General features: G+C 53.1%; 1 protein-coding gene across 1 annotated transcript in view; it reads left to right on the top strand.

Moving 5' to 3' along the window:
• RSF1 (remodeling and spacing factor 1) overlaps nucleotides 1-24,681 on the top strand; it is a 103,590-nt gene extending 78,909 nt beyond the window's left edge. Inside the window, exon 16 of the mRNA XM_075337507.1 lies at nucleotides 23,759-24,681. Coding sequence (XP_075193622.1) covers nucleotides 23,759-24,342 — 584 coding nt within the window. The 3' untranslated portion in view covers nucleotides 24,343-24,681. The remainder of the gene's footprint in view (nucleotides 1-23,758) is intronic.
• Nucleotides 24,682-24,919: the final 238 nt, after the last annotated feature.

Genomic DNA, 24,919 nt, shown 5'->3' with positions numbered 1-24,919 from the left:
TTTCTTAAGTTCTCCGATCTTGTTATCGGATTGAATTTGTTTTTGAAACTGTTATTGGCTTTCCTCCTCCTTGCTTTGGTACTAAAACTGAGGAATCCGTACTCCTACGGGAGGGTGTATAGCCAGAAGGGGAGGGGCCTTACACTTTTAAGTGTAGTTCTTTGTGCGGCCTCCAGAGGCAGTAGCTATACACCCCACTGTCTGGGTCTCCCAATTGGAGCTAGAAGAAAAGGAATTTACGGTAAGTAAACAAAATTCCCTTCTTCGGCCGGTTCTGGGAATTTTCCATGAGAACCGCGCCGACGGTGCCTGCTCGTCGGCCGCACTTTAAAATCTAGGCCCCGGCTTCAGTTTGGGCCTAGTTTCGTTTTCGGCTTCCTATGCATGTTTTGCATACAGCGCCGCCCACCGCCCGACCAGCAGAGGGGAGGGCACTCCTCTCTAGGGAGATGTCCCCTCCCCTGTCTACCTCCCTGTGTCTCTCTGCCCTCTGTGTTTCCCGCTCCTGGGCTTATACACGCCCCCCCTCCTTCTCCCAGCGCCATTTTCTCAGCGTTTCTCACACTGGGAAGCGCTGGAAGCTGCAGCTGCATACTATCTGGAAGGCTGACACTTCACAGGGGAGCGGTGAAATCCGGAGGAGACACAGAGCAGGGCTGGTAAGCCACAACCCCTGGTTGTGGACTTTTTATTACACTCTCAGGCTTTCTACAGGAGTGTATCTGGCTGCAGAACTTCCTCCACAGCAGCATGTCTGTCACTAGGAGCAAGGCTGCAAACATGTATGCTATATGCACTGCTTGTAAGCTAATTCTGCCAGAGCCAAGCACATACCCACATTGTGATACCTGTGCTAATATGGTTGTGTCTCAGCCTGGAGCCTCCGCAGGGGTCCCTCCGGCTGCTCCGGCCCCGGTGGCTGAACCCCCGGCTTGGGTAGCATCTTTTTCACAAGCTCTTTCCAAGTCGTTTGCCGACTCCATGGGGCAGCTGTCCCGGACGCTGCTGTCTATGCATCAGCCTCCCTCTCAGGGTGTCTCTGCGGCTCCGAGCTCTGCAGAGCCCTCAGAGCAGGTCCTAGGACCCCGTCCCCCTAAACGGAGACGCACGGACCCTTCTCCTTCCTCGTCCCACGGCTCTGATTCACAAGCCGAGGTGCAGGGCGAGGAGGATTCACTTGCTGTGGGCTCAGACGCTGCCTCTATGTACCCCATTGACTTGTCTGAGGGTGATGCGGATGTTAGTGACTTGATTACGTCCATTAACTCCGTACTGAACCTCAACCCACAAGAGTCAGAGGAACAACCCTCTCTGGTAGAGGTACACCAGTTTACCTCTCCTAAGAAACCTAGGAGTATGTTTTTTAACCACTCCAGCTTTCAGACCACTGTTAACAAGCCCAGGGCCTGTCCTGACAAACGCTTTCTGAAGCGTAGTTCAGATGACCGTTTTCCTTTCTTCGTCGCTCCATTGGGAGACCCAGACGATTGGGTGTATAGCTACTGCCTCCGGAGGCCACACAAAGCATTACACTAAAAAGTGTAAGGCCCCTCCCCTTCTGGCTATACACCCCCAGTGGGATCACTGGCTCACCAGTTTTCTGCTTTGTGCGAAGGAGGCACAGTCACAGGAGGCGCCACACACCTGCTTTTGTGCGGGCGGTAAGCGGCAGCTGCAGTGCTGACCCACTAATGCCGAAGTCTCCTGCTGTACTTTTGTAAAGTCGCTATTCAGGATGCAGGCCTAGAAACAGCAGCTAAGAAGCAGCGGTGCTAAAGCACAGACTTTCTATGCTGCTTGTCTTGCATGTGCTGAAGTGTCATGTGTCCTTTGGGCTTGTATGCTATACATGGCACTGTAATGGCTATTCTTGGCTGTCTACCCGCCTAGATGGCTAGCCAGCGGCAGCAAACAGCAAGGGTGCTAAGTCACAAGCTTTTAATGCTGCTTGAATTGCATGTGCTGCAGTGTTTATTTTCATGTTTGTATGCTATACATTCACTGTATGTCGCTATTCTTGGCTAATGCTCCTAGATAACTTGACAACAGCAGCAGAAAAGCAAGGGTGCCAAGGCACAAGCTTTCAATGCTGCTTGGATTGCATGTGTTGCAGTATGCTATACATTCACTGTATGTAGCTATTCTTCGCTAATGCTCCTGAATAACTAGACAACAGCAGCAGAAAAGCAAAGGTGCCAAGGCACAAGCTTTCTAGGCTGCTTGTACTACATGTGCTGAAGTGTTTATTTGTACTTCATGCTTGTATGCTTTCACTGTAAGGTCGCTATTCTTAGCTAATGCTCCTAGATGGCTAGACAACAACAGCAAAAAAGCAGGGGTGCCAAGGCACAGGCTTTCTATGCTGCTTGTACTGCACCTGATACGGTTCCAGGGCCCCCAGTATGTGCAATTGCTCAACCGGGGTCTCCGCTACAGGTAGCCAAAAGACCACCTGTGATTCCTGTCCATGGACAGGGATGGAGTTGCAGTTTCCGCTGCTCTATTGTCTGTGATTATGACTAATATCTTACAGACTTTGCAGTCCAGATAGACCTTGGCCAAGGTTGATTGAATAATAATAATATAATGCCCCTGGCCACCCTGACTTGGAATAAATCAGGGTTCCAGGGGGGTCCCATACATCCCAAGGTGCAGGCTCTGACACGGACGACAGTCCCAGACGGCCTAAGCGAGCTCCATGGAAACGGCCCTCGACTTCATCTCTGGTCAGGGTCACCACAGGAGTACTCTCTGTATCAGGGGACAGACGTAGCTGTTCAGGACTCTGATCTTGAGACCGCTCTCAATCCGGATGCACCGGATGGTGACGCTATAGTGAATAATCTTATAGCGTCCATCAATGGAAAGTTGGGTATTTCCCTCTCAACTCCTCCAGTGGAGGAGTCAGCTTCACAGCAGGATAAATCCCTTTTTCAGTATCTCAAGTGTATATTGAGTATTTTTCTGGTCACTCTGACTCCAGAGAAGCAGTCCAGAATCTCCACGCTTATCCCGATAACAGTTTCTCCAACCGTATTTAGGATACGAGGTGTCTCTTCCCCCCTGACGTGGTCAAGCATTAGACCCAGTGTCCAAAGGGGGGATCCCCCAATCTCCAGGCTTGCGGCTAGATCTATAGTTGCAGTGGAAGATGGGACTTCACTTAAACATGCCATTGACAGACAGATAGACCTCTCGTTGCAATCTGTCTATGAAGCTATCGGCGGGTCAGTTGCTCCGGCATTTGCAGCCGTAGAGGCACTCCAAGCTATTTCAGCTAGTATTGTGCAGGGGGACGCTGTCACATGTACATCTTGGCCGCAGTAGCGTCCTTAATCTCGCAATGTCGGCATTGCGACTCAAGCTGTTAATGCTGTCCTGGACGCTACGAGCCGTACGTCAGTGGCGTCCGCCAACTCCGTGTTTTTACGCAGAGCCTAGTGGTTAAGGGATTGGAGCAGATGCTGCTTCCAAAAAAGTGCTTAACCAGGTTGCCGTTATCTGGTGACAGACTGTTTAGTGAGTGGTTGGATGTAATCATTCAACTGTACAAGGGTACGGATTCTTCCTTACCCCGGCCCACATCAAACAAAACCCAACAGGAGAATGGACAGTCGAGGTTTAGGTCCTTCCCAGGCTCGGGCAGGTCCCAGTGGTCCTCGTCCAAAAGGACGCAAAAGGCTCAGAGGGGCGCAGATTCCTGGCGGGCTCCATCACGCCCGGGGAAAGCAGCTGGAGGAACCGCTACCACGGCGTTTTCCTCATGACTTTCAGCCCTCTCACTCCGCGTCCCCGATCGGTCGCAGACTCCCCCGCTTTAGCGACATTTACCTGCCACAGGTCAAAGGCCGGTGGATGAGAGACAGTTTGTCCCAAAACTTCCTCACCGGCCGAGCCGAGGCTCTTCTGAAGGCAGAAAGAGTAGTAATCCCTGTTCCTCCTCAGGAACAAGATACGCTTTTTACTCCGATCTGGTCGTAGTGCCAACATAAAACGGCTCACCTAGCACGTGAAAACCAGGCGGTTCCGGATGGAATCCCTCCGCTCCGTCATTGCCTCAATGTCTCAAAGAGATTTCCTAGCATCAATAGACATCAGGATGCTTATCTCAACGTGCCGATTGCTCCAGGACACCGGCGTTTGCTACCATTCGTTATTGAAGACGAGCATCTTCAGTTCGTAGCCCTACCCTTCGGTCTGGCGACAGCCCCACGGGTTTTCACCGACTTCACGGCGGCAGTGTGAGCAGTCCCGCACTCTCAGGGTCACTCTGTGATCCCTTATTTAGGCGACCTACTTGTCAAGGCACTCTCTTAAGAGGCATGCCAACACAGCCTGAACATGGCGCGGGAGACTTTCCAGAGTTTCGGGTGGGTCTTCAACTTTTCAAAGTTAAACCCAATCGCTGGCATATCTTGGCAGGGAGTTTTCACACTCTCTCAGCGATAGTGAAGCGTCCGCTGGACAAACAGCCTTCACTACAGACGGGGGTGCAGTCTCTCTTTTCAAGGGGACGCCTCATCCAGAGGCAGGCCTTTTCACGCAGATTCATCTGCGTCCACTTCAATGGAACATTCTTCGCTAATGGGAGGAGTAGTCGACGTCCCTACACAGGAACGTCCCTCTTTCTCAGACGATCAAGAACTCTTTTCAGAGGAGTCCACTCTTCAGTTCAATTGTCTGGAGCTCTGGGCAGTGTATATTACTCTACAAGCCTTCCTGCAGTGGCTGGAAAGCAAACAGATCCGAATTCAGTCGGACAATCCACAGCGGTGGCATACATCAACCACCAAGGCGGACTACGCAGTCGGCGAGACTTCCAGGAAGTTCGCCGGATTCTGCTGTGGGTGGCAGACAGAGCATACACCATATCCGCAGTTACCAGGGCGTGGACGCAGCAGAATGGTCTCTGCACCCGGACGGGTGTCAAGAATCGGCACAATAGCAAGGTCCCGATTTTCATTGCGATCAAAGAGCTCTGGCGACAGGCATCTCACGGTCGGTCAACCGTGGGCACTACCAGACCGGCCAGACTTACTGTCCCAAGGGCCGTTTTTTCCATCTGAATTCTACGGCCCTGAACCTACTGTGTGGCCATTGAATCCTGGATCCTAGTGTCCTCAGGATTATCCCAAGGGGTCGTTGCCACTATGAGTCAGGCTAGGAAGCCCACGTCTGCTAAGATCTACCACGGACGTGGAAGATTTTCTTATACTGGTGCTCTGTACAAGGAGTGTCCCCCGGGCCATTGGCATTGCCTACTCTTCTTTCCTTCCTGCAATTTCGGTTGGAAAAGGGCTTGTCGCTCGGCCCCCTTAAAGGGCAAGGCTCGGCGCTATTGGTGTTTTTTTCAGAAGCGTCTAGCACGACTTCCTCAGGTACGCACGTTCCTGCAGGGGGTTTGTCATATCGTCCCCCCGTACAAGCGGCCGTTAGATCCATGGGATCTGAACAGGGTACTACTTGCTCTCCAGAAGCCGCCTTTCGAGCCTCTGACGAATGTTTCACCTTCTCGACTATCTCAGAAAGTGGCCTTTCTGGTAGCGATCACGTCTCTTCGGAGAGTGTCTGAGCTAGCAGCACTGTCATCCAAGGCTCCCTTCCTGGTGTTCCACCAGGACAAGGTAGTGTTGCGCCTCATTCAGGAGTTTCTCCCTAAGGTAGTATCCTCGTTTCATATTAATCAGGATATCTTCTCACCTTCCTTTCTTCAGCGCTCTATTGGGAGACCCAGACGATTGGGGTATAGCTACTGCCCTCCGGAGGCCACACAAAGCACTACACTAAAAAGTGCAAGGCCCCTCCCCTTCTGGCTATACCCCCCCGTGGTATCACGGGTTCTCCAGTTTTCAAGCTTTGTGCGAAGGAGGTCAGACATCCACGCATAGCTCCACAGATTTTAGTCAGCAGTAGCTGCTGACTATTTCGGATGGAAGAAAAGAGGGCCCATATAGGGCCCCCAGCATGCTCCCTTCTCACCCGTGGATGGTGTTGTAAGGTTGAGGTACCTATTGCTGGTACAGGGGCTGGAGCCCCACATGCTGTTTTCCTTCCACATCCCCTTGTAGGGCTCTGTGGAAGTGGGATCCTGCCGGCCTCTAAGCTCTGACGCCGGGCTCCATCCACAGACCCAGTTGAACCTGATGGATATGGAGCAGGAGTACAATCAGGGACATGGCCCTGCATCATACAGGTACTCTGTGTCCCCGGCAGGCACAGACACACTCCGGGCTGGCTGGGTGTTGTAGTGCGCCGGGGACCGTAACGATTGAGTTGGTGTTCCTGCAGTTTACTGGGGGACTTTTGTGTTGTGGGAACGCAGCGCCGACCCCCACTGGACCGGCGGCGCTGCTGTGACTTGTAGTGCGCCGGGGACACGCCGACCGCGCTTTTACGGCGGCGGCGTTTATAAATCCAGTCCCCGGCTTTTGCGGCCTAGCTCCGCTTCGTTCCCGCCCCCACCCTGTCAATCAGGGTAGGGGAGAGATGCTGTTTCGCAGCAGCGACGAGGGCTGGAGCCTGATTTACATGCTCCAGCCCTCTCACTAGGCACAGAGGGAAGCAGGCTTCCCGCTCTTAGCCAGGAACGCCCAGGGCCCGCCCCCCCCTCCTCTCCCAGGACGCCGGCAGCCATTACATGCAGTCTGGCTGGAGGAAGGACGCAAGGCTCTGGGAGACCTGGACTAGGGGGCTTTTGGCGACCACACACCCGCTCTTAAGCGGGCGGTAAGCGGCATTTCAGCTGGCCCCTCTAGTGCCTCAGTGTGTATTGGTGTACTGTGTCACCAGATATATATATTTATTTATTTCTTGCACTGTGAGGTCGCTTCCTGGCTGGATACCCAGATCGCTCTGAGGAAGCAGCAACATGTCATCCACAAAACGCAAGGCTGCCAAGGCTAGGGCTGTGTACACTGCGTGTGCTGCATGTGGGGCTGCTCTACCAGCAGGTTCCAAAGACCCCCATTGTGTGCAATGCTCAGATCCGGTGCTGCTTCGCCAGCCGGAGTCCGGAGGGGTAGTGACCCAGGCTGAGACGCTTGTAAGTCCTGCCCCGGTGTCAGGGACAGACTTTGCAGTTTTTGCTGATGGAATGTCTGTGACTATGGCAAAAATCCTTGAAACTTTGCAATCCATGACTGGGGCTCAGTCTATGGACACGGCGAGGTCTCTGTCCTCTAATCCCCCTCAGTTGGAATTAATCCAGACTGCAAGGGGGTCCCCGGCTTCCCAGGCTGAGTATTATGACTCAGATGATAGCCCCAGCCACCCTAAGCGAGCTCGCTGGGAAAGACCCTCAACGTCATCACACTGCTCAGGGTCTCAGCGCAATCAGTCGCCCTGTGATGCGTCTGAAGAGAGTGATCAGGAGTCTTATCCTGGAACCCCTCTCAATCTGGATACCCCGGATGGGGACGCCATGGTAAACGAGCTTATCTCGGCCATCAATAGACTGTTGGATATTTCTCCCCCAGCTCCTTCTGCAGAGGAGGCAGCTGCAGAGCAGGAGAAATTTCGTTTCCTCTATCCCAAGCGTAAATTGAGTGCTTTCTTGGATCACTCTGACTTCAGAGAGTCAATCCAGAAACACGAAGCTCATCCAGAAAGGCGTTTCTCTAAACGTTCTAAGGATACACGTTTTCCTTTCCCCCCTGATGTGGTCAAGCGCTGGACCCAGTGTCCAAAAGTAGACCCCCCGATTTCCAAACTTGCAGCTAGATCCATAGTTGCAGTGGAGGATGGCGCTTCACTTAAGGATGCCAATGACAGACAGATGGACCTTTGGTTAAAATCTGTCTATGAAGCTATCGGCGCGTCGTTTGCTCCAGCATTCGCAGCCGTATGGGCACTCCAAGCTATTTCAGCTGGTTTAGCAAAAGTGGATGCTATCATACATCCAGCGGTGCCGCAAGTGGCGTCCCTTACCTCGCAGATGTCTGCGTTTGCGTCTTACGCTATCAATGCGGTCCTAGAATCTACCAGCCGCACCTCAATGGCGTCCGCCAATTCGGTAGTTTTGCGCAGAGCCTTGTGGTTAAAGGACTGGAAAGCAGATGCTGGTTCCAAAAAATGTTTAACCAGCTTGCCTTTATCTAGAGAGAGACTGTTTGGCGAGCCATTGGCTGACATCATTAAACAGTCCAAGGGTAAAGACTCTTCCTTACCCCAGCCCAGATCAAGCAAACCTCAGCAGAAAAAATGGCAGCAGAGGTTTCAGTCCTTTCGAGGTTCGGGCAAGACACAATTCTCCTCGTCCAAAGGGACTCAGAGGACGCAAAGAGTCTCAGATTCCTGGCGGGCTCACGCACGCCCCAAGAAAGCAAATGGAGGAACCGCTTCCAAAGCGGCTACCTCATGACTTCCAGCCCCCCCCCTCCGCATCTCCGGTCGGGGGCAGGCTCTCCCGCTTTTCCGACATTTGGATGTCACAGGTCAAAGACCGGTGGGTGACAAACATTTTGTCTCGCGGGTACAGAATCGAGTTCAGTTCTCGTCCTCCAGCTCGGTTCTTCAGAACCTCCCCACATCCAGACCGAGCAGATGCCCTGCTGCAGGCGGTGGACTCCCTAAGAGCGGAAGGAGTAGTGGTTCCTGTACCGCCTCAGGAACAAGGGCGAGGGTTTTACTCCAATCTCTTTGTGGTTCCAAAAAAGGACGGCTCGTTCCGTCCTGTTCTGGATCTAAAGCTGCTCAACAAACATGTGCACGCCAGACGGTTCCGGATGGAAACCCTCCGCTCTGTCGTTGCCTCAATGTCTCAAGGAGACTTCCTTGCCTCAATAGACATCAAGGATGCTTATCTCCACGTGCCAATTGCTACAGAACATCAACGTTTTCTACGTTTTGTGATAGGAAACGACCATCTTCAGTTCGTAGCTCTGCCATTCGGTCTGGCGACAGCCCCCCGGGTCTTCACCAAGGTCATGGCGGCGGTGGTAGCAGTCTTGCACTCTCAGGGACACTCGGTGATCCCTTACCTAGACGATCTACTTGTCAAGGCACCCTCTCAAGAGGCATGCCAACTCAGTCTACATGCTACGCTGGAGACTCTACAGACGTTCGGATGGATCATCAACTTTCCAAAGTCGAATCTGTCGCCGTCACAGTCGCTAACGTATCTTGGCATGGAGTTTCATACTCGAGCAGCGAGAGTGAAGCTTCCGCTGAACAAGCAGCGGTCCCTACAGACAGGGGTGCAATCCCTCCTTCAAGGCCAGTCGCACCCCTTACGGCGCCTCATGCACTTCCTCGGGAAGATGGTGGCAGCCATGGAAGCAGTTCCCTTTGCGCAGTTTCATCTGCGCCCACTTCAATGGGACATTCTCCGCCAATGGGACGGGAAGTCAACGTCCCTGGACAGGAAAGTCTCTCTTTCCCAGACGGCCAAGGACTCTCTACAATGGTGGCTCCTTCCCACCTCATTGTCTCAGGGAAGATCCTTCCTGCCTCCATCCTGGGCAGTGGTCACGACAGATGCGAGTCTGTCAGGGTGGGGAGCAGTGTTTCTCCACCACAGGGCCCAGGGGACGTGGACTCCGCAGGAGTCCACCCTTCAGATCAATGTTCTGGAAATCAGGGCAGTGTATCTTGCCCTACTGGCCTTCCAACAGTGGCTGGAAGGAAAGCAGATCCGAATCCAGTCGGACAACTCCACAGCGGTGGCATACATCAACCACCAAGGAGGGACGCGCAGTCGGCAAGCATTCCAAGAAGTCCGGCGCATTCTAATGTGGGTGGAGGACACAGCATCCACCATATCCGCGGTTCACATCCCAGGCGTAGAAAATTGGGAAGCAGACTTCCTCAGTCGCCAGGGCATGGACGCAGGGGAGTGGTCCCTTCACCCGGACGTGTTTCAGGAAATCTGTCGCCGATGGGGAGTGCCGGACGTCGACCTAATGGCGTCCCGGCACAACAACAAGGTCCCGGCATTCATGGCGAGGTCGCGCGATCAAAGAGCTCTGGCGGCAGACGCATTAGTTCAAGATTGGTCGCAGTTCCGGCTCCCATACGTCTTCCCACCTCTGGCACTCTTGCCCAGAGTGTTACGCAAGATCAGATCCGATTGCAGCCGCGTCATACTCGTCGCCCCAGACTGGCCGAGGAGATCGTGGTATCCGGATCTGTGGCATCTCACGGTCGGTCGACCGTGGTCACTGCCAGACCGACCAGACTTACTGTCCCAAGGGCCGTTTTTCCATCAGAATTCTGCGGCCCTGAACCTGACTGTGTGGCCATTGAGTCCTGGATCCTAGCGTCCGCAGGATTATCTCAAGGAGTCGTAGCCACAATGAGACAAGCTAGGAAGTCAACGTCTGCTAAGATCTACCACAGAACGTGGAAGATTTTCTTATCCTGGTGCTCTGCACAGAGAGTATCCCCTTGGCCATTTGCATTGCCCACCTTTCTTTCCTTCCTGCAATCGGGGTTGGAAAAGGGCTTGTCGCTCAGCTCCCTTAAAGGGCAAGTCTCGGCACTATCTGTGTTTTTTCAGAAGCGTCTAGCACGTCTTCCTAAGGTGCGCACGTTCCTACAGGGGGTCTGTCATATTGTGCCCCCGTACAAGCGGCCGTTAGATCCATGGGATCTGAACAGAGTACTAGTTGCTCTGCAAAAGCCGCCCTTCGAGCCTCTAAAGGACGTTTCCTTTTCTCGCCTGTCACAGAAAGTGGCGTTTCTTGTTGCGATCACATCGCTTAGGCGAGTGTCTGAGCTGGCAGCTCTGTCATCCAAGGCTCCCTTCCTGGTGTTCCACCAGGACAAGGTAGTGCTGCGCCCCATTCCGGAGTTTCTCCCTAAGGTCGTATCCTCGTTTCATCTTAATCAGGATATATCCTTGCCTTCCTTTTGTCCTCAGCCGGTTCACCGGTATGAGAAAGACTTACGTTTGCTAGATCTGGTGAGAGCACTCAGAATCTATATTTCTCGCATGGCGCCTATCCGCCGTTCAGATGCACTTTTTGTCCTTGTCGCTGGCCAGCGCAAGGGGTCGCAGGCTTCTAAAGCCACCCTGGCTCGATGGATCAAAGAACCAATTCTGGAAGCCTACCGTTCTGCTGGGCTTCCGGTTCCTTCAGGGCTGAAAGCCCACTCAACCAGAGCTGTGGGTGCGTCCTGGGCTTTGCGACACCAGGCTTCGGCTCAACAGGTGTGCCAGGCAGCTACCTGGTCGAGTCTGCACACTTTCACCAAACATTATCAGGTGCATACCTATGCTTCGGCGGATGCCAGCTTAGGTAGAAGAGTCCTGCAGGCGGCAGTGACATCCCCGTAGGGGAGGGCTGTTTTGCAGCTCTAACATGAGGTATCTCTTTACCCACCCAGGGACAGCTTTTGGACGTCCCAATCGTCTGGGTCTCCCAATAGAGCGCTGAAGAAGAAGGGAATTTTGTTACTTACCGTAAATTCCTTTTCTTCTAGCTCTTATTGGGAGACCCAGCACCCGCCCTGTTGTCCTTCGGGATTTTTTTGTTGTTTGCGGGTACACATGTTGTTCATGTTGAACGGTTTTTCAGTTCTCCGACGTTATTCGGAGTTAATTTGTTTAAACCAGTTATTGGCTTCCTCCTTCTTGCTTTGGCACTAAAACTGGAGAACCCGTGATACCACGGGGGGGTATAGCCAGAAGGGGAGGGGCCTTGCACTTTTTAGTGTAGTGCTTTGTGTGGCCTCCGGAGGGCAGTAGCTATACCCCAATCGTCTGGGTCTCCCAATAAGAGCTAGAAGAAAAGGAATTTACGGTAAGTAACAAAATTCCCTTCTTTGTCCTCATCCGGTTCATCGGTATGAAAAGGACTTACATTTGTTAGATCTAGTGAGACCACTCAGAATCTACATTTCCCGCACGGCGCCTTTGCGCCGCTCGGATACACTCTTTGTCCTTGTCGCTGGTAAGCGCAAAGGGTCGCAGGCTTCCAAATCCACCCTGGCTCGATAGATCAAAGAACCAATTCTCGAAGCCTACCGTTCTGCTAGGCTTCCGGTTCCATCACGGCTGAACGCCCATTCAACCAGAGCCGTGGGTGCGTCCTGGGCATTACGTCACCAGGCTACGGCTCAACAGATGTGCCAGGCAGCTACCTGGTAGAGTCTGCATACTTTCAACATACATTATCAGGTGCATGCCTACGCTTCGGCGAACGCCGGCCTAGGTAGAGGAGTCCTGCAGACGGCAGTTGCCTCCTCGTAAGGGGGAGCTGTTTTGCAGCTCTAACATGAGGTATTAAGTTACCCACCCAGGGACAGCTTTTGGACGTCCCAATCGTCTGGGTCTCCCAATGGAGCGACGAAGAAGAAGGGAATTTTGTTACTTACCGTAAATTCCTTTTCTTCTAGCTCCTATTGGGAGACCCAGCACCCGCCCTGTTGTCCTTCGGGATTTTTGGTTGTTTTTCGGGTACACATGTTGTTCATGTTGAACGGTTTTCAGTTCTCCGACGTTACTTCGGAGTGAATTTGTTTAAACCAGTTATTGGCTTTCCTCCTTCTTGCTTTTGCACTAAAACTGGTGAGCCAGTGATCCCACTGGGGGTGTATAGCCAGAAGGGGAGGGGCCTTACACTTTTTAGTGTAATGCTTTGTGTGGCCTCCGGAGGCAGTAGCTATACACCCAATCGTCTGGGTCTCCCAATAGGAGCTAGAAGAAAAGGAATTTACGGTAAGTAACAAAATTCCCTTCTTTCCACCAGAGGTGGTTAAGGAATGGGCCCAGTCCCCAAAGGTGGACCCTCCGGTGTCCAGAATCTCAGCCCGCACAGTCGTTGCTGTGGCTGACGGCACTTCTCTTAAGGACCCCACTGACCGCCAGGTTGACCTTCTGGCCAAGTCTGTATTTGAGGCGGCAGGAGCCTCCTTCTCCCCGTCTTTTGCGGCAGTATGGGCTCTTAAGGCTATCTCTGCCTCGCTGGCGGAGATTCATTCCCTCTCCAGGGACTCTATTCCTGAGATGGATGCCTTAACTTCTCAAGCTTCGGCTTTTGCATCCTACGCCATGTCTGCCATCCTGGAGGCTTCTCACCGCACGGCAGTGGCCTCCGCTAACTCCCTCGCGATCCGCAGGATCTTGTGGCTTCGAGAGTGGAAAGCGGACGCTTTCTCTAAGAAGTACCTTGCGAGTCTCCCTTTTACTGGGTCCCGGCTGTTTGGGGAACAGCTTGATGACATAATTAAGGAGGCTACTGGCGGGAAGAGTACTTCCTTGCCACAAACTAAAGCCAAGAAACCTGCCCAGGTCAGGAACCAATCGAGGTTTCGTTCCTTTCGTTCCTCTAACTGGTCATCCTCTAAGCCCTCGGCCTCGTCCACTACCGCCAAGGATCGTAAATCCAACTGGCGCGCAAAGCCGCGTCCTCAAAAGACCGGAGGAGCCGCTGCCACCAAGGCAGCCTCCTCGTGACTATCTGGCCGCGCCAGCAAAGTCCTTGGTCGGTGGCAGGCTCTCCCACTTTGGCGACGTGTGGTTGCAACACGTCTCCGATCAGTGGGTGCGGGATATCATCACCCACGGCTACAGGATACCTTTTTCTTCCAGCCCGCCAAACAGATTTTTTCTGTCCACCCCCCCCTGCTCCAAAGCCGCCGCCTTCTCTCAGGCCGTGGCATCCCTGCAGGCCAACGGTGTAATTGTTCCGGTCCCCGCCCGGGAACGGTTCAGCGGTTTCTACTCAAACCTCTTTCTAGTCCCCAAAAAGGACGGTTCCTCCCGACCCATCCTGGATCTCAAGCTTCTCAACAAGCATGTTCAGGTGCGGCACTTTCGCATGGAATCTCTGAGATCGGTCATTGCCTCAATGACCCAGGGAGATTTTCTGGCATCCATCGACATCAGAGATGCCTACCTGCATGTGCCTATTGCGGTCTCACACCAGCGCTGGCAACGCTTTGCAATCGGAGAGGAACACTTCCAGTTCGTGGCTCTTCCCTTTGGCTTAGCCACGGCCCCTCGAGTGTTCACCAAGGTCATGGCAGCAGTGGTTGCGGTCCTGCACCTCCAGGGATTGGCAGTGATTCCTTACCTGGACGACCTTCTAGTCAAGGCCTCATCCAGTGTAGACTGCCAGCGGAGTGTCTCTCTCACTGTCACCACGCTAACTCAGTTCGGGTGGCTTGTCAACCTCCCCAAGTCGACTCTGACCCCGACCCGGGTACTTTTGTACCTAGGGATGCAATTCGAGACTCTGCCGGCACTTGTCAAGTTGCCCTTAGTCAAACAGCAGTCCCTTCGTCTGGCGGTGCGCTCTCTGCTGAGGCACCGCCGTCATTCCATCAGACACCTCATGCAGGTGCTGGGTCAGATGGTGGCGTCCATGGAAGCGGTTCCCTTTGCCCAGTTCCATCTGCGTCCCTTGCAGCTGGACATTCTCCGCTGTTGGGACAAGCGGATCTCTTCCTTGGACAGGCTGGTGGCTCTGTCATCACAGGCCAGGAACTCCCTTCAGTGGTGGCTTCAGCCCCTCTCCCTGTCACAGGGATGTTCCTTCCTGACTCCGTCCTGGGTGATCCTCACCACGGATGCCAGTCTCTCCGGCTGGAGAGCGGTATTTCTCCATCACCGAGCACAGGGCACTTGGACTCCGTCCGAATCAGCCCTCCCGATCAATGTGCTGGAAATCAGAGCTGTGTTTCTAGCTCTCCTGGACTTTCACCACCTATTGGCGGGCAAGCACATTCGGGTTCAGTCGGACAACGCGACAGCGGTTGCCTACATCAATCACCAGGGCGGAACTCACAGCCGTCTGGCGATGTTGGAGGTTCAACGAATCCTCCAGTGGACGGAGGACTCCAAGTCCACCATATCCGCAGTTCACATCCCAGGCGTGGAAAACTGGGAGGCCGATTATCTCAGCCGTCAAACCGTGGACGGCGGCGAGTGGGCCCTGCATCCGTCAGTGTTCAGATCGATCTGCCGCAAGTGGGGCACTCCGGAAGTAGATCTAATGGCTTCCCGGCACAACAACAAGGTTCCGGTTTACGTGGCTCGCTCCCACGATCCTCAAGCCTTCGCAGCAGACGCACTGGTTCAGGATTGGTCTCAGTTCAGTCTGGCCTATGTGTTTCCCCCTCTAGCTCTCTTGCCCAGGGTTCTGCGCAAGATCCGAATGGAGGGCCGTCGAGTCATACTCATTGCTCCGGACTGGCCCAGGCGAGCCTGGTACCCGGATCTGCTCCGCCTGTCCGTAGAGGTGCCGTGGCATCTCCCGGACCGCCCAGACCTTCTCTCTCAAGGTCCGTTCTTCCGCCAGAATTCTGCGGCTCTCAGATTGACGGCGTGGCTCTTGAGTCCTGGATCCTGACGGCTTCAGGCATTCCCTCTGAGGTCATCTCCACCATGACTCAGGCTCGGAAGTCTTCCTCGGCTAAGATTTACCACAGGACTTGGAGAATTTTCCTGTCCTGGTGTCGCTCTTCCGGCCATGCTCCTTGGCCGTTCGCCTTGCCGACCATCCTGTCTTTTCTACAGTCAGGTCTGCAGTTGGGTCTGTCCCTCAATTCCCTTAAGGGACAGGTGTCGGCTTTGTCGGTATTGTTCCAGCGGCGTATCGCCCGACTGGCTCAGGTGCGCACCTTCATGCAGGGCGCATCTCACATCATCCCTCCTTACCGACGGCCCTTGGATCCCTGGGACCTTAATCTGGTCCTCACGGCCTTACAGAAACCCCCTTTTGAGCCTCTCAGGGAAGTTCCTTTGTCTAGACTTTCACAGAAAGTTGTCTTTCTAGTAGCCATAACTTCTCTCAGGAGAGTTTCTGATTTGGCTGCGCTTTCTTCGGAATCCCCCTTTTTGGTGTTTCACCAAGACAAGGTGGTTCTGCGTCCGACTCCGGACTTTCTCCCTAAGGTGGTGTCTTCCTTCCACCTTAACCAGGACATTTCATTGCCCTCTCTTTGTCCGGCCCCTGTGCATCGCTTTGAGAAGGCGTTGCACACCTTGGATTTGGTGCGGGCGTTCCGAATCTATGTGTCTCGCACCGCCGTTTTTCGGCGGTGCACCTCACTTTTTGTGCTAACCACGGGTCAGCGCAAGGGCCTCTCGGCGTCTAAACCGACCCTGGCTCGTTGGGTTAGGTCGGCTATCGCCGATGCCTACCAGTGTTCTCAGGTGCCTCCCCCGCCGGGGATTAAGGCGCACTCGACCAGAGCTGTCGGTGCCTTCTGGGCTTTCAGACACCAGGCTACGGCTCAGCAGGTGTGTCAGGCTGCCACTTGGTCCAGTCTGCACACTTTTTCTAAGCACTACCAAGTGCATGCTCATGCTTCGGCAGATGCGAGCTTGGGCAGACGCATCCTTCAGGCGGCTGTCGCCCATTTGTGAAGTTAGGTTTTGCCTACTTCTCAGTTTAGTTTATTTCCCACCCATGGACTGCTTTGGAATGCCCCATGGTCTGGGTCTCCCATGGAAGGAACGATAAAGAAAAAGAGAATTTTGTTTACTTACCGTAAATTCTTTTTCTTGTAGTTCCGACATGGGAGACCCAGCACCCTCCCTGTTGCCTGTTGGCAGTCTTTGTTCCGTGTGTTTCACGGCTGTTGTTAGTAGACAGAGTTCTGGTTTTGCCGAGTTTTACTCTATCTCTACTTATGGGTGGATGTCCTCCTTCAGCTTTTGCACTGAACTGGGTAGATTGTCATCCAGGGGGTGTATATAGCCCGGAGGGAGGAGCTACACATTTGAGTGTAGTGCTTTGTGTGTCCTCCGGAGGCGCTAGCTATACACCCATGGTCTGGGTCTCCCATGTCGGAACTACAAGAAAAAGAATTTACGGTAAGTAAACAAAATTCTCTTTTTTTGATTTTTGGAAAGAGTTTGAAGAAAAGCGGGTCCAAGTCTGGACATGTCCCTTCTCACCCCACTGTGTCGGCGGTGTTGTTAAGGTTGATTCCAAGGCTGGAGCCTTACATGCCGTGCTCCTTCACCATCCCTCCTGGGCTCTGGCTTGAAGTGGGAGCCAGCATGGTCTCCATGCTTAGCAGGAGACCGGTCTCCATCCGCAGCCCTTCAGGACCCTGCCGGACCGGAGCACTCATTCCCAGGGACTTGGAACCCTGCGTCTCAGCAAGCTAAGTACCTGAGACGTTTATATATTGGGGGTCCCTGTACTTAATTGTTGTGGGAGAGTGTGCTGATGTGTTTTTGTGACATTTCCGGCGGGTTCTCTGGCTGTCGCCTGAGAACCACGCCGATGGTGCCTGCGCGCCGGCCGCGCCGCTCAAATTTAGGCCCCGGCTTCGCCGGAGACCTACTTTCGGTTTCACTGCCCTCGCATGTCACTCATGCAGAGGGACAGGCTCAGCTCCGCCCGGCGGCCGTTCTGCAAGGGGAGGGACACTCCCCACTGCAGTGTGTGTCTCCTCCCCTGTAGATCTCTATGGCCCTTCAGATCCCGCTCCTCAAGCAAGTCCCGCCCCCTCTCCGGCGGCCATTTTCTCAGCGTTCTCTCTGCATTGCAGCGCTGGTCTGCAGCATCTCTGCTGAGTTGCTGTGCTTGGGAGTCCGGGCTTCGGGATCTGGAGGGCACACAACACCGCTCCAGCGGTCTGGTATGCCACAACCGGTCTCCGGTTGTGGACCTCTGATTATACTCTCTGGGGTTCATTTTCTGGCAGAGCCCCCACTCCAGCAGCATGTCTCACACGAGGAGCAAGGCTCCAAAGCTGTATTCAGTATGCACTGCATGTAAGTAAGCTCCTGCTGCCTGAACCGAGCATATTCCCACATTGTGATGCTTGCTCTAACCTGGCGGTGCCTCAGCCTGGAGTCTCACCCCCAGTGGTCTCTCAGGCTGCTCCTGCTCCTGTCGCCCGGCTTGGGTAGAATCCTTAACCAGGTCTATCTCTGCTGACTCCATGGGACTTCTGTCCAGGACTTTGCTGAACATGCATCAGCCCCTTTCACAGGGTGCCTCTGCTGCTAGGGGTCTCTCAGGACCGGAGCTCACAGAGGATTCATCATCTGGTCCCAGACCCCGTCCTTCTAAGAAGAGACGCAGGGTTCCCTCTCCTTCCTCGTCCCGCGGCTCTGATTCAGGAGCTGACTCGCAGGACGAGGAGGATGTCTTTACGGGGGGCTCGGAGGTTAACTCCATGTACCCCATTGATCTGTCCGAAAGTGACTCGGATGTTAGTGATTTGATTGCGTCCTTTAATTCTGTACTGGATCTCAATCCGCCAGTATCAGAGGAGCAGCCCTATCTGGCAGAAAAGCACCAGTTTACCTCGCCTAAGAGAGCAAAGAGTGTGTTCTTTAACCACTCCAGTTTTCAGGCCGCTGTGACCGAGCCCAGGGCCTGTCCTGACAAACGCTTCCAAAAGCGTGGTTCTGATGACCGCTTTCCCTTTCCACCTGAGGTGGTCAAGGAGTGGGCTCATTCCCCAAAGGTAGACCCCCCGGTGTCTAGACTCTCAGCCCGGACCGTGGTATCGGTGGCTGATGGCACCTCCCTTAAGGATTCCACTGACCGCCAGATTGACCTTCTGGCCAAATCCGTATATGAAGCGGCGGGGGCCTCGTTCTCCCCATCTTTTGCAGCAGTGTGGGCTCTCAAAGCCATCTCTGCTTCTCTAGAGGGGATGCATTCCCTCGCCAGGGAATCTATGCCCGAAATGGTTACCTTAACTTCCCAAGCTTCCGCTTTTTCATCTTATGCCATGTCTGCCATGCTGGAGGCTTCTCACCGCACGGCGGTGGCTTCGGCTAATTCCCTCGCTATCCACAGAATCTTGTGGCTTCGAGAGTGGAAGGCAGATGCTTCTTCAAAGAAGTACCTTGCTGGGCTCCCTTTTGCTGGGTCCCGGCTGTTCGGGGAACAGCTGGATGAAATTATTAAGGAAGCAACTGGCGGGAAAAGTACTTCCATGCCACAAACCAAAACCAGGAAACCTGTCCAGGGCAGGAATCAGTCGAGGCTTCGTTCCTTTCGTTCCTCCAACTGGTCCTCCTCTAAGCCCTCGGCCTCGTCCACTAACTCAGCCAAGGACCAGAAATCCAACTGGCGCCCAAAAGCACGTCCACAAAAGACCGCAGGAGGTGCTGCCGCTAAGGCAGCCTCCTCGTGACTATCTGTCCGCGCCAGCAACGTCCTTAGTCGGTGGCAGGCTCTCCCACTTTGGCGACGCGTGGTTTCAACACGTCTCCGATCAGTGGGTGCGGGATATCATCTCCCACGGCTACAGGATAAAATTCTCTTCCAGCCCGCCAAACAGATTTTTTCTCTCAACTCCCCCCTGCAACAAGGCCACCGCCTTCTCACAGGCCGTGGCATCCTTGCAGGCCAACAGAGTAATTGTACCGGTTCCCGCCCCGGAACGGTTCAGAGGTTTCTACTCAAATCTCTTCCTAGTCCCCAAAAAGGACGGTTCCTTCCGGCCCATCCTGGATCTCAAGCTTCTCAACAAGCATGTTCAGGTGCGGCATTTTCGCATGGCGTCTCTGCGATCAGTCATTGCCTCAATGACCCAAGTGGATTTCCTGGCATCCATCGACATCAGAGATGCCTATCTGCATGTGCCAATTGCAGTGTCACACCAGCGTTGGCTACGTTTTGCAATCGGAGAGGAACATTTCCAATTCGTGGCTCTCCCCTTCGGGTTGGCCACAGCTCCTCGGGTATTCACCAAGGTCATGGCAGCAGTGATTGCGGTCCTGCACCTACAGGGATTGGCAGTGATCCCTTACCTGGACGACCTTCTAGTCAAGGCTTCATCCAGCGTGGACTGTCAGCGGAGTGTCTCGCTCACTCTCGCCACTCTAGCCCAATTCGGGTGGCTTGTCAACCTTCCCAAATCCACTCTGACTCCGACCCAGAGTCTCACGTACCTAGGGATGCAGTTCGAGACTTTGCCGGCACTTGTGAAGTTGCCCTTAGTCAAACAGCAGTCCCTCCAACTGGCGGTGCGCTCTCTGCTGAGGCCCCGCCGTTATTCCCTCAGGCGCCTGATGCAGGTGCTGGGTCAAATGGTGGCGTCAATGGAGGCTGTTCCCTTTGCCCAGTTCCATCTGCGTCCTCTGCAGCTGGACATTCTCCGCTGTTGGGACAAGCGGCCTTCCTCCTTGCACAGGTTAGTGGCTCTGTCGCCACAGACCAGGAGCTCTCTTCAGTGGTGGCTTCGGCCCCTCTCTCTGTCCCAGGGGCGCTCCTTTCTGGCCCCGTCCTGGGTGATCCTCACCACGGATGCCAGTCTATCCGGCTGGGGAGCGGTATGTCTCCACCACCGAGCGCAGGGCACTTGGACTCCGTCCGAGTCAGCCCTTTCGATCAATGTGCTGGAAACCAGAGCCGTGCTTCTGGCTCTCCTAGCTTTTCACCACCTGTTGGCGGGCAGGCACATCCGAGTCCAGTCGGACAACGCGACAGCGGTTGCCTACATCAATCACCAAGGCGGGACACGCAGCCGCCTGGCAATGTTGGAGGTACAACGCATCCTTCAATGGGCGGAGGACTCCAAGTCCACCATATCCGCAGTCCACATCCCAGGCGTGGAAAACTGGGAGGCAGATTATCTCAGCCGTCAAACCGTGGACAGTGGCGAGTGGTCCCTGCACCCGGCAGTTTTTCAGTCAATCTACCGCAAATGGGGCACTCCGGACGTGGACCTAATGGCATCCCGTCACAACAACAAAGTTCCCGTTTACGTGGCTCGCTCCCACGATCCTCAGGCATTCGCCGCGGACGCTCTGGTTTAAGACTGGTCCCAGTTTCGTCTGTCCTACGTGTTTCCCCCTCTAGCTCTCTTGCCCAGAGTCCTGCGCAAGATCAGAATGGAGGGCCGTCGAGTCATCCTCATTGCTCCGGACTGGCCCAGGCGAGCTTGGTACCCAGACCTGCTCCATCTGTCCGTAGAGGTGCCGTGGCATCTTCCGGACCGTCCAGACCTTCTCTCACAAGGTCCGTTTTTCCGCCTGAATTCTGCGGCTCTCAAATTGACGGCGTGGCTTTTGAGTCCTGGATCTTGACGGCTTCTGGTATTCCTCCTGAAGTCATCTCCACTATGACTCGGGCCCGTAAGTCTTCCTCCGCCAAGATCTATCACAGGACTTGGAAAATTTTCCTGTCCTGGTGTCGCTCTTCCGGCCATCCTCCTTGGCCATTTTCCTTGCTGACCCTTCTGTCCTTTCTACAGTCCGGTCTGCAGCTGGGACTGTCCCTCAACTCTCTTAAGGGACAAGTCTCAGCTCTGTCAGTGCTGTTCCAGCGGCGTCTCGCCCGGCTGGCTCAGGTCTGCACCTTCATGCAGGGCGCGTCTCACATCATTCCGCCTTACCGGTAGCCCTTGGATCCCTGGGACCTTAACTTGGTCCTCACGGTTTTGCAGAAACCCCCCTTTGAGCCTCTTAGGGAGGTTTCTTTGTTTCGTCTTTCACAGAAAGTGCTTTTTCTAGTGGCCATAACTTCCATCAGGAGAGTCTCCGATTTGGTTGCGCTCTCTTCGGAGTCACCTTTTTTGGTTTTTCATCAAGACAAGGTGGTTCTCCGTCCGTCTCCGGACTTTTTTCCTAAGGTGGTCTCTCCTTTCCACCTTAACCAGGACATTATCCTACCTTCCTTTTGTCCGGCTCCTGTTCATCGCTTTGAAAAACCGCTGCATACTCTGGATCTGGTGCGTGCTCTCCGGATCTATCTGTCTCGCACCGCTGCTCTTAGTCGGTGCACTTCTCTTTTTGTGCTAACCACAGGTCGGCGCAAGGGCCTCTCTGCTTCTAAGCCGACCTTAGCCCGTTGGATTAGGTCGACCATTTCGGACGCCTACCAGTGTTCTCAGGTGCCTCCCCCGCCGGGGATCAAGGCACACTCGACCAGAGCTGTCGGTGCCTCTTGGGCTTTCAGGCACCAGGCTACGGCTCAACAAGTCTGTCAGGCTGCCACTTGGACTAGCCTGCATACCTTTTCGAAGCACTACCAAGTGCATGCTCTTGCTTCGGCAGATGCGAGCTTGGGCAGACGCATCCTTCAGGCGGCTGTCTCCCATTTGTGAAGTTAGGTTCTGCCTACTTCTTAGTTTTTCTGTTTATTTCCCACCCATGGACTGCTTTGAGACGTCCCATGGTCTGGGTCTCCCATAGGAACGATAAAGAAAAAGAGAATTTTGTTTACTTACCGTAAATTCTTTTTCTTATAGTTCCGTATTGGGAGACCCAGCTCCCTCCCTGTTGCCTGTTGGCAATTTCTTGTTCCGCGTGTTTTCACCGGCTGTTGTTGATGACAGAGTCTCCGGTTGTTCCGGTTTTTGCTCTGTTTTTACTTGTGGGTGGCTATTCTCCTTCAGCTTTTGCACTAAACTGGCTAGATCTGGTTCTCCAGGGGGTGTATAAGCTCAGAGGGAGGAGCTACACTTTTAAGTGTAGTACTTTGTGTGTCCTCCGGAGGCAGAAGCTAAACACCCATGGTCTGGGTCTCCCAATACGGAACTATAAGAAAAAGAATTTACGGTAAGTAAACAAAATTCTCTTTTTTCTAAGCATAGCAGGCAGGACTTCGCGCATAGTGCTATTAGGATTTCAATGGGCAGAACAGGAAAATTTTATTGGATAGGCAAAGGTTAAAGTAGTGGACAACCTCTTCTTAATTTTTAAGGTAGTGGACAACTGCTGTAAATTTTAATGGAACCAACCACCATTTGTTTTTCTCTATAATGTAGAGTCAGTGCCATAATGGCGCTAGGATCCTGATTTAAAATAACATTTAGCTGAGAAATCCGAGGCTTGATTGCAGAATAATCCCCGTTCAAACCTTCAGGGATAACGTCATTTGTGCACAGGCTTGGGCATCCGGTCTAAACTTTGTGGGCCGGGTCCTCTGTAATGATTCCTCCTCCTGCTTTGCCTCCTTTCCTTTTTTTTAAATTTTGTGCCGCCGCCATTACTACAATTGGCGGCATGTGTGCGCATTGCTATTGTGACGTCTTCAATAAAATGGCGCAGGAATCCACGCATACCGCGATCTCCGGCACCATTTAACTGAGGACACTCTGGGAGATGACTCTGAGCAGCAGTGGCGCATGCGCTAATGAACAAGAGAATTCATCTGCACATGCACTGCCGCTGGTGTCGGAGATCGCGGTACACGCATGCATTGATTCCGGTGCCATTTTTTTTATTTGAAGATGTCATAATAGCAATGCATGTGCGCCATCAAGAGCAATAAAGGCAGCAGTGGCGCATAATTTAAATGGAGGTAAGGCATGAGGACATTGACCTTCAAAGTCCCGCCATGATGCTCAAGACTCTGCACCAATTATGTCATTTCTGAAGGTTTGAACAAGGATTATTCTGGAATCAAGCCTAAGATGTCTCAACTAAAGGTATCATTTTAATCAGCATCCTAGCGCCCTTATGGAACACCCTTTAGTTTATAGGGCAAAAAAAATGGTGGTTAGCTCCCTTTAAGGATTCCTGCCTCTTCCATCAAAGAATACTGAGTGCAGCTGCTGATTGGCTGATCGTGTCACCTGATATTCTCTAATGAATTTGATTGGACAGATTTCTTGTTGAATGTTTAATCTAAAACATTTAACAAGAAATCTGCTCAATCAAATTCAGCAGAGAATGTCAGGTGACACGAACGGCCAATCAGCTGCACTCAGTATTCTTTGATGGAAGAGGCAGGAATCCTTAAAGGGAGCTAACCACCAGTTTTTTTGCCCTATAAACTAGAGGCAGTGCCATAAGGGCGCTTGGACAAGGGTGATCACTGCAAAGAGAGACCAAGTAATACTGATTACATGCCCGTAGATTATTCACTAATCCTTCCGTTCTGTCTCACAGAAAGTGCTTTTTCCGACGCCTCGGACAAGCCTCGAAACGTGCGGAAGAACCTGCTTAGGAAACGCATCCGAAGCTCGAACGACGAACTTTCCGATGAAGAAGAGGCGGAGAAACCGGTCAGAAAGCGGCTAAACCGCATCGAAACGGATGACGAGGACGAAGAAGAAGGAGACGCCAAGGTCTGCAGCAGCGAAAAGCCTCCAGCGGAAGACAAACCTCCTGCAGAGGACAAACCACCCGCGGCCAGCGCCGTCCCCCCGGAGGGCACGAAGAAGCATACTTACCGGATAGAGAGCGACGACGAGGATGACTTTGAGAACGTTACAAAAGACGGGAGCCCGTTGGACTACAGCTTGGTGGATTTACCTTCCGCTAATGGACAAAGCCCGGGAAAAACCATTGAGACTTTAATCGGGAAATCGAGCGAAAAAACCGAAACCACGAAGGACGCTTCAGCCCCCGTCAGCCAAGCTTCCAATGGGACGGGGGGCGGTCAGGAGGCTGCCGGAGCCGAGGAGGACGAGGACGAACTATTGAGAGTAACTGACCTTGTGGATTATGTCTGTAACAGTGAACAGTTATAAGATTTTCCACCTCTTCTTCCATTTTTGTGCTAATTTATTCCACAGTAGCTCATACCACCTTGGGCCAGTCATTAAAAAAAACAAATAATGCGGTTTTATTCCTCCGCCCCTGCCCCCCGCCCCGTCCCTCCTCACTACAGATTTTACCTTTTCTAGAAGCGAACAGTTGACCAGTTCTGCAGTCTTTCTGTGAAGTGACCAGTTTATGAACTTTGAAAAAAAAAAAAAAAAAATTCTGTACATTCTTTTCTTTTCTTTTTATTTTTTTTTTTTATTTTTTAAACCATTTTCTCTCATTGCATTCGTTGTGGTCATGGGTAATTTCATTGACTGAAATCGGGAGCGAGGGTGGGTGGGGGGGGGTGGGGGACTTAAGTGGAGGGAATGGTGCGAAAAGGGGGGAGGAGGGGAGGGCGATATGCATTCCAGAGGACCCCAAAAAATTATTTTTGTTTAGGGAGGAAAATCCCCCCCCAAAAAAAAAAAAATAAAAAAAGGGAGGGTAACGGAAAAATGGGCAGAAGGGGAACGGGAAGAAGCACTCTGTGCTTTTAGCTTTTTTTTTCATACGAGATAT

The sequence above is a fragment of the Anomaloglossus baeobatrachus genome, chromosome 2 (genome assembly GCF_048569485.1).
Source record: "Anomaloglossus baeobatrachus isolate aAnoBae1 chromosome 2, aAnoBae1.hap1, whole genome shotgun sequence".
Lineage (NCBI taxonomy): Eukaryota > Metazoa > Chordata > Amphibia > Anura > Aromobatidae > Anomaloglossus > Anomaloglossus baeobatrachus.
Note: the sequence above shows the minus strand (reverse complement) of the source record. Positions and strands in the feature narration are given on the sequence as shown.